General features: G+C 42.2%; 1 protein-coding gene across 1 annotated transcript in view; it reads right to left on the bottom strand.

Moving 5' to 3' along the window:
• Positions 1 to 1,764: 1,764 nt before the first annotated feature.
• Positions 1,765 to 18,687, bottom strand: part of PASD1 (PAS domain containing repressor 1) — a 74,918-nt gene continuing 57,995 nt past the window's right edge. The window contains exons 9-15 of the mRNA XM_045538777.1: positions 16,188 to 16,314; positions 11,191 to 11,435; positions 6,684 to 6,866; positions 6,136 to 6,333; positions 5,273 to 5,736; positions 3,749 to 4,010; positions 1,765 to 1,914 (exon numbers count right to left, since the gene is read on the bottom strand). Coding sequence (XP_045394733.1) covers positions 1,765 to 1,914; positions 3,749 to 4,010; positions 5,273 to 5,736; positions 6,136 to 6,333; positions 6,684 to 6,866; positions 11,191 to 11,435; positions 16,188 to 16,314 — 1,629 coding nt within the window. The remainder of the gene's footprint in view (positions 1,915 to 3,748; positions 4,011 to 5,272; positions 5,737 to 6,135; positions 6,334 to 6,683; positions 6,867 to 11,190; positions 11,436 to 16,187; positions 16,315 to 18,687) is intronic.

Below are 18,687 nucleotides of genomic sequence, written 5' to 3'. Positions count from 1 at the left end.
GATGTACCTCTAAGTGTCAGTGATTGACTCTTAACAACTTGCAGGGGCCTCAGCTGCCTCTCCCCACTAGCTGTGAAGGGACACTCCTGAAAACAAATAGCCCATGTGTCTTAATCAGCTCAGGCTGCCATAACAAAATACCATATACTTGAGTGGCTTCATTAACAAAAATATATTTATCACAGTTCTAAAGGCTGAGGAGTCCAAGATCACTGGCAAAGTACGTTTTATCCTAAGGCCTCTTTGTAAGGCTTGTAGGCAGCCACCATCTCACTCACGTGATCTTTTCTGTGAGCATGTGTGTTGTGTCATGTGTGTGCGTTTGTGTGCACACATACAGAGGCTGAGGGGAGAACAAGCTCTCTGGTGTTCCCTCTTGTAAGGGCACTAATCCCATCATGAGAGCCCCGCCCTCCTGACCTCATCTAACCCTAATCACCCCCCCCCGCCATTTCCAAACACTATCATACTGGAGGTTAGAGCTTCAACATAAGAGTTTTGAGGGGACACAAACATTCACTTTATGACACCTCGGTAGAGATCACGCTGCCTCAGGAATGTCAGCCTCCTCCTGGGGGTGTGAGGCCCAACATGCCCCTTTACTTTAACTTCCCACTGGCGACTGGGGCTTCCTTTGCTTTCTTCCAACAATGGTTCATTACCTTAAGAAAGACACACGGTGGCCTCTGGTATGGCTATCCAAGCTTGCCCCCTGCACCCTGCACACTGCTGGGAAGGTACTCTCCCTAGTGCTTGACCAGTGAGCAAAATCATTTTTCCTCCAGGAATTATACCTATCAATGTAAAAGGCTATGGACAGAAGAGGAAGAACCCGCATGCAAAGGGAAGGGGCATCCTATCCTTTAGTATCCAGGCTCACCACAGATAATATGTGATGCACTAACACTGTCCACCCTGAGCAGGCAGCCGTTAGGCCAACTGTTTCAGGGCCCAGTGGGCCTGTGGCTGCCCTTGATGTCAGTGAAGGAGCCGTCACACATGAATCACACAGAGAGCCTGGGCACAGTCACATAGGATGGCAGAAGCCACCAGACACTGTAAGTGTGGCATGGAGCTGAGGTGTGAGCAAGAGGCCGAGGGGAGCAGGTCCTGCATGAGGGGCCCAACTGTAGCAAATGAGCCCTTCACTCAGGACCTTGGCACAGCCAGGTTCCAAAAGCCAGTCAAATTCACGGAGAGTTGCAATGCAAGAAAATTTTATTAGGCAATGAAGCCAACAATTATTTTAGCTCCTAAGTGCTTCTGTTGAGCTGAATTCAGGTTTACGCTGTTGGAGTCCCATACCCCTTGGGCTTCTCCAACAAGATTGCAGAGGAGAGAGGCAGGGCTTGATCATCAAGGCCAAGGCCTAGGAATTCTTGCAGCTAAGACAGAAGAGCCTCTTACTACTAGATTGCAAACAACTGTTTTTTTTTTTTTTGTCTTTTTTTTTTGCAGAAAAACTTGAGCAGATTCTCTGAAGCCTACTTGCCCATGGTGGAACATGGATATGAGAAGCTGGGCACGGCCGGCAGGAGACAGCTGTGTCATACATTAGCACACTAGGGATCACAGGCTGCCTCTGCAGTATGACTGCCAAGGAACAGGCTATTGCTCAACAAACAGTTATAAACATATCTTATCAGTAAAGAAAAGTAAGTCTCCACTCCCCCTCCAAGGGAATCTACAACATGCAGGTACCCTGGCTATGCAGACCTCATTGGCCTGACCCCTCCCCACTTTTTCTCATGGCTGGTCACAAAATTAATGCTGCTTCTGCTGCTGCTGCTGCTCATCCACATCGGGCTGCTCTGCAGGCAGGAAGTATCTCATTTGTTGTGGCTGGCACTGGGTGGGATCCTGAGAAGCTTCTGGACCTGGGGTGTCCTGGGTTCCTGCTTTGGGGGACTGTCCCTGCTGGGAAAAAAGAGAACAAGGTGGAATCCTTTGATAGAAGTCCTGGGCCCGTTCGTGGTAGTGGGAGGATCCCTTTAGTTCAAGTCAGCCAGCTGCTGAGAAATGCCTCTTTGGAACATGAGCCTGCAAAGTGCTGGTGAACGAGGGGCTGAGGAAGATGAGGTTCCTCTCCTCTTCCATCTCCTAGCAGCATCATGGCTTAAAAACCAGCAGAAACAGACCCAGCTTTCCCAAGTTACCTTAAAGCTCCTGGGTCTGTGTCTGGCCCTTCATTCTCAGCAGCTTTTCTGCCAGCCACAGCCAGCCAAGGCCCCAAACCTTAGGCCTTGGACTCAGCCATGTCCATGCTGCCCTAGATTTGCAACTACTCGGCCCACTTTAGCAAAGTGCAGGAGATGTACCAACCAACACTGGAGTGTGGAGGAGGGGAGAAGGATGGAAACAACGATGGTGTTACAAAGAGTGGGCTGAGGGGCCTTTTCTGGTTGAGAAGGAGGGATCCCTTGGGCTATGTGGTGAGGTGATGCAAGATTCCAACAAGTGGTACTCAAGGGCGTGGAGAAGACAGGGGTCAGAAGGAGCAGGGCTGGGCACTAGGCGGAAAGCTAGAGGTGTCTGAGGACCTACAGGGAGGCAGGGCCCAGAAGGCAGTGGAGGTTGAGCCAGCGCAGGGTGGCAAGGGCACAGAAGCTCAGAGTAGGAGGAGCTGGGGCTTCACCTGAGGACAGTGGGAGACCCTGAAGCTTTGTGGCCAGGGAAGCTCCACATGGCCCTGCCCTAGGCTGCTCCACTGCTTTCCCCTGGCTGAGCAACCTTGGGGAATCCTACCTTCTCTACTTCCCTGCACCACCTGCTCAGCTCTGTGCTGGCTCTGCCTCTCAGGGCCCCACCCAAGAGGCTAAGTGCCTCAAAAACACGCACGAGGAAAGGTTTTACCAGAGTCTGGCTTTTTAACAAAACTACAGGACCCACTCACCATTCCAATCTCTTTGTGGGCAGTCTCTCTAAGGAACCAACTTTCTGGCAACATTGGTGGCCCAGTTGGTCAAGGTGTAAATGTGAAAAATAATCATACCTTTACCCATTTAAAATATTTAAACTCCTTCATTCTGCCTCAGCTTACTGCTTTTTTTGTTGCTGTTTGGTTTGGTTGTTTAAAGAAAAACAAAGGTTAGGCTATATTAAAGTTTCTAAAGCCATAATGAAAACACCTTTTGTAAGTACTACTCATCAGTCAGATTGAGAGTACATGGTCCCATGGGGCCTGCTGGGAGCTTACTTTGGAGCAAAACCCACTGTGTAACTGCCATGTGGACCACCTTCCATCCCAGAAACATGGCCACTGCAGATGGTCCTCAAGGTGGATCTGCCCTGCCAAATATGGGGCACCCCATAGATGGATACTAAATGCACTCAACAGAGGGACCCTAGATTTATTTTCAGTACAAGGAAACAAACCCACACTAGGCCCTAGATTCTGAAGAACTATTAATGTTAATAATATAAAAATCCACAAATCTGTAAAGAGGCTTCAGCTCAGACGAGCTCAGCATTAAAAATATGGCATGGCTCACTTTGTCCGGGTAATATATTTTTGAGAGAAGTTTCAGTCAGATTACATTTAAGATACAGGCCAGCTCACTTTCTCAAGTAACACTGTGGAGCACATTTTTACTCAGCAGTGAGTGCTACGATCATGTGAATAATTGCCCTCAAATTTACTGAGCTTTGAAGTATGGATTTCACTCACTCACACACAGAGCACACTCCTAGGGTGGCTGCCTCTTAAGGAAGGGACTCAGAACCCCTCTTGACCTGGAATGTAGTTTACCTGGTTCCAGGGGTCTTGACCCTGCATGGGGGCCTGCTCATTGCAAGGCCAAATATTCACCTGAAGGAAAAGGTGACCTTGTGGAGCAGGCGGCTGTTGCCAAAGTTGCACGTAATCCTCTGGGATCTCCCGCATGGGCAATTTCACTTCTGGATTTATGGGAGACTGAGGAAAGCTGGTGGAAGAAACTGGCTGAGTGCTTGAGCTATACCCCAGTGGTGGCTGATCCATGGGAGGGCCCTGGTGTGCCTCAGGAAGAAAACTGTAAGAGAAGAAATCTGTTGCTGTACCATGGACCTGGAAATAACGGCCCACGAGACACTCCCTTGGTCATCAGTAGATGCTTCAGGCACGTTTGGTTTTGGTGGCTACATCATGATTCACTTATATGTCTCCTCACTTTGGCCTGAATAAGACTCAACTTGCCAAAGTAAAGCAAATATAGACACTAGGAGAAATTACAGTCATTTGTCTCAACTGTTATTTCTATTACTTGGACAGTTCTGGTCTTGCCACGACTGTACTCTCTGTGGCCACGGGCAAGTCATTTCTCCTACCTCTAAATCACTAAGGGAGCTGGTGGCTGAGTGGAGACTGCAAGGCCTATTTCCTAACTTCAAATCTAGTGCTCTCTCCAGAACTCTAAGCCTAGGGGTCTTGTGATCAATATAGACTTTTGAGCCCCATCCCAGACTCTGAATCTGTACTTTCAGCAGCAGCATCAGGTGGAGTCTGATGATCAGGCCAGATGAACAACACAACTCTAGCCCACTCCACATGTCAAAGTCACTGATTCTAAAGTAAGGCCCAGAAGGAAATCCAGAGAGCTTTGGGAGGCACGTCTCAAAGAGCTAACGTTCATTCACAATTATCTAGTGGGCCTCAACTATATGCTAAGCAATCCTTTAACTGCTGAACAGAACCTTCTCTTTTTGGCATTTGGGACCAAAGACCTTATTATTGAGCAGAAATGTGTTTGTGTTCCCATACTTCCACCCAGGACTTAGCCCTTATGTTTCCTTGGCTGATCTTGGCAATCTAGCAATTGTTTCACACCCACTTCCCTGATGTTGATAATAAATGCCATGGAGATCCCTTTACCTGATCTACTGTGATCACTGGATTCCAGGGAAGTTACGGAATGAACCTGGAAGCCCAGGAGTTATTCAGTTGTGGTCACTCAAGACTACTTTACACATACCCCATACAAGGGACTGGGCTTGGGGAATCAAGCCAAGTGATTTCAAGGTTTGCAATGCTAACTCCCTGGCTTTGAGGCTTCCTCATCTCATCCCTTCTTCAGGGGGACTCCTCTGTTCCATCAATGGGTGCTTAGCCATGCACATACATGCACAGGCAGAATGGCCAACAACCACAGAGAAAGATGAGTTGAGAGCAAGTTGCTGTTGATGAGAAGACTGCTGGTGCCACATGGACAGGTCATCTATGGTCTCAGGCATGGTACCCAGCTACGAGGGGAAAGCAGTGATCTTAGCCCTTAACACCATGCTATGCACTCCTTACCTAGGACTCTCATTTTCCTGGTGCCCAGGGTCTTCCTCTTGATAGGAGTCAGAAGGCTGTGGCTCATCTACCATTTGGACAGGAACAGCAACAGGCTTGGTCTGCATAAAAGTAACAGGATTATTGTAGAGTGGCACAGGCATGCCAGTTGGATTTTTGAGGCATTTCTGCAGGGTCTGGTTCCCCACCATGACATTATGCTGCTCTGGCTGCTCCTGAATCTGCTGTGCCTGTTGCTGCTGCTTCTCCTGCTTCTCCTCCTTCTCCTCCTTCTCCTGCTTCTCCTGCTTGTCCTCCTTCTCCTGCTTCTCCTCCTTCTCCTGCTTCTCCTGCTTGTCCTCCTTCTCCTCCTTCTCCTGCTTCTCTTCCTTCTCCTGCTTGTCCTCCTCCTGCTTCTCCTCCTTCTCCTGCTTCTCCTGCTTCTCCTGCTTCTCCTCCTTCTCCTGCAGCTTCTTCTGCTCCTGCTGCATGAAAAGACAAGTGATAAAAATACCTCAGTGTGTGCAGGAGCCCCGGGGAAATTTAATTCTCTCACTTCAGTTTCTCAAGGTAGAAGGTAACAGTAGTCCAGGCCGCCCTGCACATAGTGATCTGTGTGACTGTCTGCTTGTTTGGCTGGACACTAGTTGCCGTCATGCTCCTGGATGTGAGAGTCTGCTAATCCAACACATATGCATATGTATGTATAACTGGTCTAACATATGTGCTCAGGTCTAGGTAGCCCGGGATTTTTTTACTATCTTAGGCAAATGAATTACAGCTAACTGGGTAGCCACTACCCCTTAAAGAAAACCAGGTGAATCCAAATCCTCATGAAAATGTAATCCTCTTTCAGCTACACAGTTAAAACAGTCTTTCCATACCTGGGTGGAGACGAGAGAAGGCTCCTCAAACTTCTCAATGAATTTCAAAGACGGGAATGAATATGAACTACAAAACCTTTTGGCCTCCTTGAGATCTGAGAGGGACCGCTTCACTTGCCCAGTGCTTAGTTTTTTGAGTACTTCCCCTGAAGACTGGATATCAGAACTGACAGCTTGGCATGTTGCAGTACGCTGCATCTGTAAGGAAACAGTATAGCAAAGGTCTTACTCATAGTACACACCTTTTCTTAGGGCACAAGGCACGCTGGGCATGGAGCAGGATTACCCACAGGCAAGCCTACATGCAGCCTTAGCTATACATAAACCACATCTGTCATTGCCAAGGCCTGGCTTGGCCCATCTTGGGTCCTGCAGCCAAGAGCAAAAAGGTAAAACTAAAAGTACCTTCTGGAGATCACTCTAGATGTCCCATGCCACCCTGTGGGCAGCAGCTGTCACTATTGGTAGGCCCTATTGACTAACTCCTTAAGGGTTGCCAAGGTCCCTCTCTCCTCCTCCTTCTGCCATTTATGTAGAACTTGTCTGACCTGAATGCTACCATCCCGAAGTGCTTGAAGCTGCTCCTTGATCACTTGCAGTTCATCCTGCTGGCTTTTGATGGTAACCTGCAGCACCTGAGTCCTCTCTTCTAGCTGCTCCATGAACTTCTCCAACAGTTCCACATCATGGTTACCGATGGAGGATTCAATTGACAATGATGGTTGTGATGGCTGTGGGGAGGAATCATTTATGGTTCATGTATAGGGACAGTCGTTGTCCAAATACTACCATATTGTTTTACTTCAAAATTTTGAAAGCCTGAGAATGCAAACAGTGGCAGTCTAATCTTGATTTCGTTCATTACTAGAAAGTTTGAAGAAATGGTTAGAGAATCCGGGAATTCTAGATAAAAAATGGCCCATGGAGATCATTTCATTTTTTTTTTCCCCAAAAAGAAAGATGTGGAATTGGCCCAGAGATGTGAAACAACCTGCAGTGCCAAAGTGTTCTTCCCCTGGGTCAAATCATAAATGATAATCCACCAATAGGGCCCCTGTTAGCAATGCAATAGAGATAATCACCAGCTGGTACCTCCTTTGTGCCAGGTACTCTTCTAAGAACTATATGGAAATTCACAGATCTGATCTTCACAGAGCCCTAGAAAGTAGGAACACTTACTGTTCTCATATACAATCATAGTACTTGGATGAATATTCTCCTCTTGGTCCTGGAAATCTAATTTTAAATTGGAGAACAGCCTCAGATCTTGAAATGAGCAAATGTACAGGTTTATAAAACTAGAGAGTGTGTTAGGGGACAAACTATGCTTCAGGTTGGCTGGAATAGAAGGGATAAGGCAAGCCACATGTGGAAAAGAAGGCAGAAAGAAGAGGTTTTTTTTTTTTTTTTTTTTTTTTCAGAGCGTACAGGTTCATGCAGTCGAGGAATTTGAATTTTATTCACAGATCACTTGGCACTGCTGCCAGAAGGAGCATTCTACACTATAGATCTGATTCAGGAAGTGACATGCTCAGACCTGTTTTGTAGAAAAGGCCTTCTGGCAGCAGTGCAGAAGATGGACTGACAGGAGAAAGGAAGTTTGGAGTCAGGGAAAGGCCAATTAGAAGGCTGTGGGGGCGATTCAAAGTAGAGATAACAGGGGCCTGAAACAGACCAGAGGTAGAAGATATAGAAAGGAAGGGAGAGAAATTTGAGAGAAATTAAGAAAATAAATGAGAGGCCAGGCGCAGTGGCTCACACCTATAATCCTAGCACTCTGGGAGGCCGAGGTGGGAAGACGGCTTGAGCTCAGGAGTTTGAGACCAGCCTGAGCAAGAGAGAGACCCCATCTCTACTAAAAATAGAAAAATTAGCTGGGTGTGGTGGTGCCTGCCTGTAGTCCCAGCTACTTGGGAGGCTGAGGCAAGAGGATTGCTTGAGCCCGGGAGTTGGAGGTTGCTGTGAGTTAGGCTGATGCCACAGCACTCTACTCAGGGCAACAGAGTGAGACTCTGAAAAAAAAAGGAAAGGAAAGGAGGGGAGAGGAGGCAGGGAAGGGGAGGGGAGGAGAGGAGAGGAGAGGAGAGGAGAGGAGAGGAGAGGAGAGGAGAGGAGAGGAGAGGAGAGGAAAGAAATGCTGGTGAGGATGCAGATAAAGGGGAATGTTCTTATACTGTTGGTGGGAATATAAAGTAGCACAGCCACTATAGAAAACAGTATAGAGGTTCCTCAAAAACACTAAAACTGGAACTACCATATGATCCAGCAATTCCACTATTGGGCATATACCAAACAGAAAGGAAATCAGTATATTGTAGAGATATCTGCACTCCCATGCTTATTGCAGCACTATTCACAATAGCCCAAATATGGAATCAACCTAGGTGTCCAAAAACAGAGAAAAAATATGACACACATACACAATGGAATACCATTCAGCCTTTAAAAAGAAAGAAATTCTGTCATTTGCAGCAACACGGATGGAACTGGAGGACATTATGTGAAGTGAAATAAGCCAGGCACAGAAAGACAAATACCACATATTCTCACTCATATTTAGGAGCTTAAAAAGTGGATCTCACGGAGGTAGGGAGTAAAATGATAGTTATCAGAGGATGGTGGAGGGTGGAGGAATGAAGAGAGGTTGGTTAATGGATATAAATATACAGTTAAATAGAAGGAATAAGTTCTAGTATTTGATAACACAGTAAGGAGACCATAGTAAACAACAATTTACTGTATATTTCAAAATAGCTGGAAGAGACAAATTGTAAATGAAAAGGTAAGTATCTGAGGTGAAGGATATCCAAATTACCCTGATTTAATCATTACACACTATATATATGTATCAAAATATCACATGTATCCCCAAAATATGTACAACTATGATATATCAATAAAAAATCAAATTATAAGAAAAGGATAGATTACCATCCAGAATATCTTAAAGTAAAATAAAGTTTAAAAAATAAGAAGAAGAAAAGTGAAAGTAGATATGACTTCTCAAATGATTGATTTATGAGAACAGGAAAGAGATGGAATTCTTGGAAAAAAACTATCTGTCAAGGTTGTAAGCAGTGCTTGGAAACAATTGTTTTCCCTGAACTATGCTGAACACTGTGTGTCTATACAAGATAAGATAGTTGTGGTCCCAGCCCATAAAGAATTTCCAATATTAATGATGAGGAAAAGGTACATATATAGAGACCAAAAATAAGGCAGTCTGTTATATCATACTGTGGTCCTTTATGGTTAATGTAAGTACATAGCTGAGTTGGGGGCAGGTGAGAAGAAGAGAGAGAGAGAAGAAGGAGAGAGATAGAAATAGAGATAGATGGAGGGGGAGAGAGAGAGGGAGGGAGGGAGGAAGGGAAACTAAACAACTTGTTTTTTTTCTCAGTCAGAATAAAAATAATGTATGTATTTTTAGTCCATTGAAAACTGTTCAATTGTCCTTCTTTCACTATATATTATATATCTCTTCCTATAAGAAAGTAGGCATCCATTAGACCAAAACACCCACATACAAAACTCTCTAAACTCAGGTCTGGAAGAGACAAACCTTACAGGTTACCACATCTACCTGCCCTTTCTAGGCAGGAATCCTCTCTCTGCTGTCCCTGGAAAATGAGCTACCAAGCCTTGGCTTTAACCTTTCCATGGAAGGGGAGGTGCCTCACAATTTTAGTAGGTAATCAAATCCATCTGAGAAGGGCTAATAGTATCAGATTGCTTCCTTGAAGGGATCTGAAAGCTGCCTTCCCTGCAGCTTCTAGCTCTCAGCCCTGGTTTGAGCCACTGGAAGCACATCTTCCACTTCATGAGCATGATAGCTCTTTAGTTGTTTGGATAAAGCTGTCCTAGCCCTCCCTCCCCATTATTCCCTTCTCCTGTGTCTTCAACTACTGACTATATGATGTTTTCCAGCCCCTTCCCTACCTTGGTTTCCATCTTCTGGATACAGTCGACCCTGTCAATACATGGCATCCAGAAATAAGCCTGATACACCATCACTTGCAGAGCCAAATTACACACATTCATTCCTGGTTATTTTGGTGATTTTAAACAAAGCTATACTTAAGGTTTAATTACAAATGAATTCAAAAGAGAAGAGAAACCTGTCAACAGTGAAAGGGAGACCACAACTTTTTAGCATAATAAGGACATAAATAAGGACAAAATGGATTTTCACAGAAATTGCCTTTTAAATAGTTCAAAGAATTTCCACAACAGTCTACAGATCTCTGCAAAACAAGGAGACCATTTCAAGATGGAGAAACTGAAGCTCAGGAACTTGCCAAAGTCACATTGCTGGGCCAAACTCAAACAATTGTCTCCTAGCCCTCAGTTCTCTTCATTGGATGAGGGTGCCTTTGGCATTAGGGATGGAGTAACTCATCTTAGCCTCAGTGATTAACATACACAAATCCACATAATTGACCATAATCTTATTATCTTGGCTGCCAATCCTGATTTTAATAATCCTGTCTAATATAAAAGATGATTGTCCAAATCTGTGACAATGTACACAAATTTGGGGGTAGAGGAGCTATGCAGTAGTTAATCCAACTGTTTTGACTGATTTGGCTTTGGACCATATATTGGTGCTGGCATTTCAAGGTTACATATTTCTAACACTCTAACACTATGTTCTAACCTAATAAAAATTCAATTGGGAAAATGAAGCTTGTGGTACAAGGGGAGGGCTGGTATGGATGCTCAGGGCAGTTGTCATCCCTTGAGATGGTTAGCATCCCCTTACAGGTGATGAAGAACAGGGCTCTTAAAATTACTGCCTTTTCTTAGTAGCTAAGCTTCCTATTTGGCTCAAAGTTTCTCTCAAGTACAAAGTGTCCTTGGCTCCAACCTCCCTGTTCACAAGGGCCCACTGGGTTCTCAGCTGCATCTGAAAATCTAGTACAACAGAAACAATGATGCAGCTTTTTTAAAAATAAAGAGCATGTTTTCTGCAAAGTGAAACTGGTCAAAAGAGTGAAAATTGGGACTTTGTCTAGTGGTCCAGACAAATATGTAAAGCAAGACTCCCAGAGGTACCTGAGCACTGGTGCTAGCAGCCTCGCTGGAGGAGGGGAAGGTTTTCTTCTCCACCAGGTCAATCAAGTCCTTCTGGGACCCTGGGTATACTGTATCTTGCTGGTCTACTATGTCCATCAGGCCTTCTTGTTCCACCAGGTCCACTGTGTCCACTGAGTCCACCAGGTTCTGCTGCTCCATTGAGTTCTCTGTGTCCAGGTCCATAGGGTCGCCCTCATATTCAAAGCTACGCGAGGATAACATGGCTGAGGAAGAAAGTACAGTGGAGTTCATGACTAAAAAAGCAAAAGGGGAAGGTGGCTCACGCCTGTAATCCTAGCACTCTGGGAGGCCGAGGCGGGTGGATTGCTCGAGGTCAGGAGTTTGAGATCAGCCTGAGCAAGAGTGAGACCCTGTCTCTACTAAAAATAGAAAGAAATTATCTGGCCAACTAAAATATACATATAGAAAAAATTAGCCGGGCATGGTGGCGCATGCCTGTAGTCCCAGCTACTGGGGAGGCTGAGGCAGTAGGATCGCTTAAGCCCAGGAGTTTGAGGTTGCTGTGAGCTAGGCTGATGCCACGGCACTCACTCGAGCCCAGGCAACACAGCAAGACTCTGTCTCAAAAAAAAAAAAAAAAAAAAAAGCAAAAGTACTGAAGTTATCAAAGAGATTATATAACAAGGAAGTCCAGTTTTATTCCATGTTAAGGATGAGATGTGTCAGGTACCAGGAATCATTCACAGCATTACTTTAAACATCTGTTCACATTTGCAAATGAAGAAAAAGGAAGGAGTGTTTGAATTTACTTCTGCCCACCCTCCAGCTTACGCTAGTGCCTAAACCCATTCCACTTTTTAAATGTTGTTTCACTCATTATAAAAGTCTTTTGGCTCTCTTTCTGGAAATTTGGTACCATCCAACTGATAAAAACAAATTTAACCTAGTCATAAATCACTTCTAAACAACTGAGTTCCCCAGAATATGGGACCTTGGTACCTCAAAGTGCTCTGGGAAGTGTTGTGACATGATTTGGCTTCAGTAGCCCTGAAAAGCACAGAAGAAGCCATTATTTGAATAATGCAAAATGGTAGAGTCATTTTAGAAAACAGTTTGGCAGTTTCTAATAAAGTTAAGCACACACTTCCCATATGACCTGACAGTCCCATACCCAGGAACTGAAAACATTCACACAACACAAAAACCTGTATGCTAATATTTATAGTAGCTTTATTCATGATCACCAAAAACTTAGAAACAACTTAGACATTCTTCTACAGGTGAATGGATTTTAAAAAACCTGTGATATATTCATAAAGATGCAGTACTACTTGGTAATATAAAGGAATGAGCCACTGATCCATGCAACATGGATGAATCTTAAACGCATTTTGCTAAGTATCTTAACATGGATGAATCTTAAATGAATTTTGCTAGACCATAAAGGCTAGATCTTGTATGATCCCGTTTTCATGACATTCAGGAAAAGGGAAACCTACAGAGACAGAATATGGATCAATAGTTGCCAGGGAATGGGGTACAAAAGGTGAGTACAAAGGAGCAGTACAATGGAATTTGGGGGGTGATGGAACTGCTTTGTTTGGTACTGTGGGATGCATACAGGATTCTTAGCCTTTGTCAAAACCCATATAAATGTATACCTCAAAGAGTGAATTTTACTGTACATAAATTTAAAAATAAATTGATCAGGATTTGGGGAAGCCCAGGTTGGAATGCAGACTGTGACAAATGAATCTTAACTCTATTACAAATAAGTGGCATATCCACACTAAAGAGGATGATAAATAAGGAAGCTAACCTATTAATAGTAACTTTGGAAAACAGCAGTCTGCCTGGATACTGTAAGGCTAAGACAAATAGAACTGCACACACAAATTAATTATAAATGGTAAATTTGCTTCTTCAGGGGTACAGGTTAGCAATTGTAAAACTATTTTTTAGGTATTTTTGTGCATTGAACAAATCAATAAATGTGCTGTAGATAACGAGACCCAGATTTCTCACTGTCAGAGACAAAAATCAGAAATAAGCAGAGAGAAAAGGCTAGAATGAACACTACAGTGCTGGAGTGGAGTAGGAGATATCAAAGAACTCCTGTTGTTGCTGTTTTTTATATGCTGAAATAAATACAGATGGGTCTATGTGCATGCCCGTGGGTTAGTATGCATCCATATCTTTCTCAGCTTTGTCCACTGAGAGAATTTGGAAGCAGTGACACACCTGTAGTACACCTAGCACCCAGATCTTTGTTTCTAAATACCACTCTCAAAGGACCTAATGTTCCTTAGAGAAGGTGTTGATTTCAGTGACCTGGAACAATTTGTAATATCAGAAATAAGAAAGTGAGGGGGGAAAAAAGGTGCAGGCAAGTGAAAGGACAAGGGAGCCAATCTAAAAGAGCCCCACTAGGCAAAGCCGGGAAAATGAAAAAATAATGATGGTATTGGATTACAAACCAAATAATAATAATACTCATGAATCCATCTTGATATGAATGAATGAATAAATGTGTGAATGAATGAAAGAAGGAGGAGTAACATCTCTTTCTTACACAAAGATTCTAGTTAATAAATACACAAGGAATGAAGGAAATAGAAAATCAGCGTTAGAACACCATAGAAGTAATTGCTGCAGGCCAATTCCACTGATGATGCTAAAATGAGTGGAGGAGAGTTTAAGGAGAAATTTGCATGTTCTCAATGTAGTTCCCCTCAAGTATTTTGTAAGTGAAAAGGGGAAAATAGTAACTTGACAGTAGAGCAATCTGGCAAACACCACTTTAACCAGGTAATCAAGTTAATCACCAGTGATATAGCAACATCACGTACATGCTGATAGGATGCACTGAGAAGGGCCCATCACATCGGCAATATTCTTCCCCAAAATTCACTGCCTCAATCTCATCTTGAGAAAACATCAGACAAGTCCAAATTGATTGGCATTCCATAAAATATCTGGTCCGTATTTTTCAAAATTATCAAGATCATTAAAAATAAGGAAAGACTGAGACACTGTCAAAGACTGGAGGAAACTAAAGAGACATGTGTTTTAAATGCAATCAGGGATCCTGGATTGCTTCCTGGAACAGAAAAAGGACTTTCAGGGAAAACTGGGGAAGACCGATTAAGGCTGGAGCTTAGTTAAAACTATTGCATTAATCTTAACTTCGAAGTTCTCACAATTATACTATGGTTATGTAAGATGTTACACTAGGGAAAGCAGAGTGAAGGTTACCCTAAATAGGAACTTTCCCTTATTTTTCTATGTTTTCTTTTTACTGTTTTTGCAACTCTTCTGTAAGTCCAAAATTATTTCAAGATAAAAAGTTTAGAAAAGAGAAATGTCAGGATTAGGCAGAGTGAACTACCTGGACACCTCCCACCTGCTCTGGCAGCCTAGGGTTGCATTCATAACTTATCACAATGCTGTGGACATGAGGAAATCACCCTCCAATTGTGGTATGAGTTTTGGATGACCATTTAAAATATTTTGTAAAATTATGGTTTCTGGATGCTTCCAGTGTTTAGACCTTTGGCAAACTCATCTATTTAACTCCTTTTCCACTATGGGCCACTTTCCAAATCAGTTTAGCATCTTCATAGTATATTTATAATTTTCTGATTCCAAATGAACAAATCTACTAAGTTACCATCAATAAATGATAGTGAGAAACCTAAGAGCTACTCGATTTCTACCACACAGCCATATGTTGCTAGCCATCTCAATATGCCCCATTTTATTGGAAGAGTCAGCTGTGGAAGATTATAAGGATTTCTCCATCATTGTTTTAACAGTAATAAACACGAATAATTCGGTACAGCAAAGCCACAAGATAAGTCCAGATAAATAGGTTTAAAATAATCACTGTTCTTATAAATTTTAGAAATCACAATTATGAGTTCATGAACTTTGCCCTCTCCCACCAAAAATCAATTGTTTTGAAAGGGTTTTTTTTAAACAAAGCTTTGAGATTAACAGCAACAATGGAAGAGTTGTTAACTAAGAGTGTTTAAAAGTACTAAAACTGTTTAAAAAGCGTGAAAAAAAGAATAAGATAAAAATTAAAATACAGGCTATTACTTCCATATATGGAGATTCCACAATACAAATTATCTACGATAAGATTCAACTAATTAGGAGATATGATCTGCATTATGCATCCACCATTTCCTTAAATTTCATACTTTTTATACAATTATAGTTATGAAATATCTTTAATATTGGAACTTATGCAAGAAATATCACTGTTTTTGAGATACTATCCCTTTCTCCCTTTATGCCCACTAAAACTTAATAACAAGAGGTTTCTTTGGGGCCAGGCCCGGTGGCTCACGCCTGTAATCCTAGCACTCTGGGAGGCCGAGGCGACAGGATCGTTTGAGCTCAGGAGTTCGAGACCAGCCTGAGCAAGAGTCAGACCCCGTCTCTACTAAAAATAGAAAGAAATTATATGGACAGCTAAAAATACATATATAGAAAAAATTAGCCAGGCATGGTGGTGCATGCCTGTAGTCCCAGCTACTTGGGAGGCTGAGGCAGTAGGATTGCTTGAGCCCAGGATTTTGAGGTTGCTGTGAGCTAGGCTAACGCCACAGCACTCTACTCAGGGCAACAGAGTGAGACTCTGTCTCAAAAAAAAAAAAGAGGTTTCTTTGGGACATAACTATTGTGACACAGCAGAACAGACTACATAAGTTTGAAAAGATAAATGCTATTTCAAGGACTGAGATCCAGCACCAATCTTTAGAAGATTAAAATTAAATGGGAGAGAATGATACCATTCCAAACCACTTGAACCTGTGATGAGATAATCATTTTTATTGCTTTCAAATCATCATCTCAAAAATTTACAGAAGATGAAGAAATTTGGAATTTGCTTCTGTGATTTCACACCATTATAAATAGAACATTACCTTCATTTGAAAACTGTAACTACCCTATAGGTCACTATTTTTCTTCTGATAGTCCATATCCAAATTCTCAAGTGTACCTACCTGGTGACTTAGGCATGATTTCCAGGGAAGACATGCTGGACTCAGAAGATGAATCAGACCGTATTCTAATTACTTCAAGGGTTTCTTGTTGTCCATATTGCTTGACCTCTACAATATCACTTTGATCCTATAAATTTCCAAAAGAGAAAACTATGACATTTCATTTTGGAGTTAGAGATATAAACAACAGGGAAACACAGGCAGAATGCAAACTTTGATGTATTTCATATCACAATTTCTAACATTGTTGCCATCAACTGCAAAGCTAACACAAAGTCATTATCAAACATGTCCTTGAAAAATATTGCTGGAGTGTAACAACTAACAGAGATTATGGATGCCACAACGTATACATTGCCAAACCGAAGAAGAGAAGCACAGTACACATATACCCAAAAGCATAGCATTAAAAATGTTTATAGATCAAAGGCCATGGCAAAAAATATTATGCCTTTCAATGGCAGTCGTCTCATCTTCCTTTCCTCATTATTAGAATCAAACACACTGATTTAACACATTGACCGCCATGTGAGTTGTATTTAACTCAGGCTAGTTTTGAGCCCAGGGCCTCATTAAGCAAAACCCTGCAGTTGGTTCATGAAAATCTTACTTGTTGATGTCCTTATTGTTACAATTAATATTGACAATTTAATGCTAAAAACGTGGATTGTGCTGCATAGAACTCACACACATAAGACAATAAAAAGTAACAAATTCGAAAAGATTGTTTGTTTTAATAAAACATGTTGGCCCCAGGGAAAAAAAATTATTTTCTAGTGTGGCAGTCAATGTGTTAAAGAGAACCGGCACAGCAGCGGAGGAGCTGTACCATTACTGATAGGGCCATTTTCCCAGAGTTCCTCACATGGAACCTAGGCTTAGAGCAAGAAAAGGCCAACTGGGGGCTGTTTAACAACTACCCCATGTTTTTTAGGCAGATTAAAGTTGAAAGTATTATTAGCAAAAGTACTTTTAGCAGAGAGGTGAAAAGGCCCCTGAGAATTTCTAGTGCAATGTTCTCACTCGACAGTGTCAAAGAGGGCAAGGCCATACAGCAAGTTAGGAGCAAAACAAGAGAGAGAATCCATTAAAGCCAAACTCAGTGCTCTTTTCCCTAAGCCTGACTACCTTTATTTAAGCCATCTTCTTCTTTAAACCATATACAAATTATATTTCTATTGAGTGATCCAGTTTGATTTCCTTAACAACTGGATCCTTTTTGAATAGTCTGTGGATCACGGCTCATATGAAACTTAAGTTTATCAGTAAAATCTTCTAATTCTCTGTTGAAATATTTAGAGTTTTTTGTTTGTTTGTTTTGGACTGGCTTAAGACACAGACTCATGATGATTTTTCTGCAAGAGACCTGTTTGTTCGATCTCATTCCAGCATTTGAACTTCAGGAAGTTGTGCAATCTCACTGTTCAAGTGATTATGTTTTGTACTTCTTAAAATAAGTGATATGTTGCTGGAGATCTGGGAATCTTTTCATTATTTAGATACATATAATAGTGAGGTGGTATTCATTGAGATGGGATATGACCTCTCTCTGTCCTCTTCTCTCTGTTCTTTATCATAGCCATCTATTGATTTAATCACTCATCCTTGCTTCCAGGATGATTTTCAATAGAAATTTATATACCCAGATATTAAGATGTCCATTTTTATGTGTTCATATGTTTTAGCTTATCAATATAAAATGCAGTGAGTTTAAATGAATTTAAATGACAGCATCATGTGTGGTAATGGTAATTGGCCTAAAAAAAAAATAAAGCCAAGAAACTATTTCGGAAGCAAAACGACACTAGTTTAAACTGTCATTAGGACTAAGGCCTGAAGATAGTCTTTCAAGCAAGGCAGCTAGAAGCCAAAAAGAAAAATAAAATGAAAATGCATACATGGGGACTGGAAAGCTTTTAATATGCTTTTACAGTGTCGAAAGGAGTTTTGGATTCACCTTTATTCCATAATTATCTCCATGAACAGTATTTAAGGGATATGAAAAGAGAGTCATGGCTTTTGAGGCTGGACATAGACTAGGCTTCAAATGCAGGTTCCAATACATGATGGTTATGTGAACTGGAAATGAGTGTGTGTGGGGGGGAGCATTCAAAAAGTATGTCCCTAAACTTCATTATTTTCCCTTTGGTAGCTTAATGTCATAAGCGTTCTGGCCAATTTTTAAGAGATCCTTGCATTTTAGGTTTTTTAGGGGGAGAAAAGGGCAGAGGGGTTCCAATCAAGACAGCAGATTGAATAGATAAGGGGAAAATGGGAAATAAAATACAGCAGAATTTTTAAAATATGCTGAGTTTAAAAATCCTCTCAAGAAAAAAAAATGGCGGACTAGAGGCAGCCTGCCAGCTCGTTGCTCCCAAGAAAAGAAGTGAAAGGTGCAGGCAGCTGCCTACATATGGATCGCTCGTCCCTAAAGCAGCATTGTGAATTCACAGAGAAGCAACACAGTACACTAAAAAATGATGACAGGGTGATACATATA

Source organism: Lemur catta, chromosome X (genome assembly GCF_020740605.2).
Source record: "Lemur catta isolate mLemCat1 chromosome X, mLemCat1.pri, whole genome shotgun sequence".
Lineage (NCBI taxonomy): Eukaryota > Metazoa > Chordata > Mammalia > Primates > Lemuridae > Lemur > Lemur catta.
The sequence above is the reverse complement of the archived record's forward strand: the minus strand, read 5'-3'. Positions and strand labels throughout refer to the sequence as shown.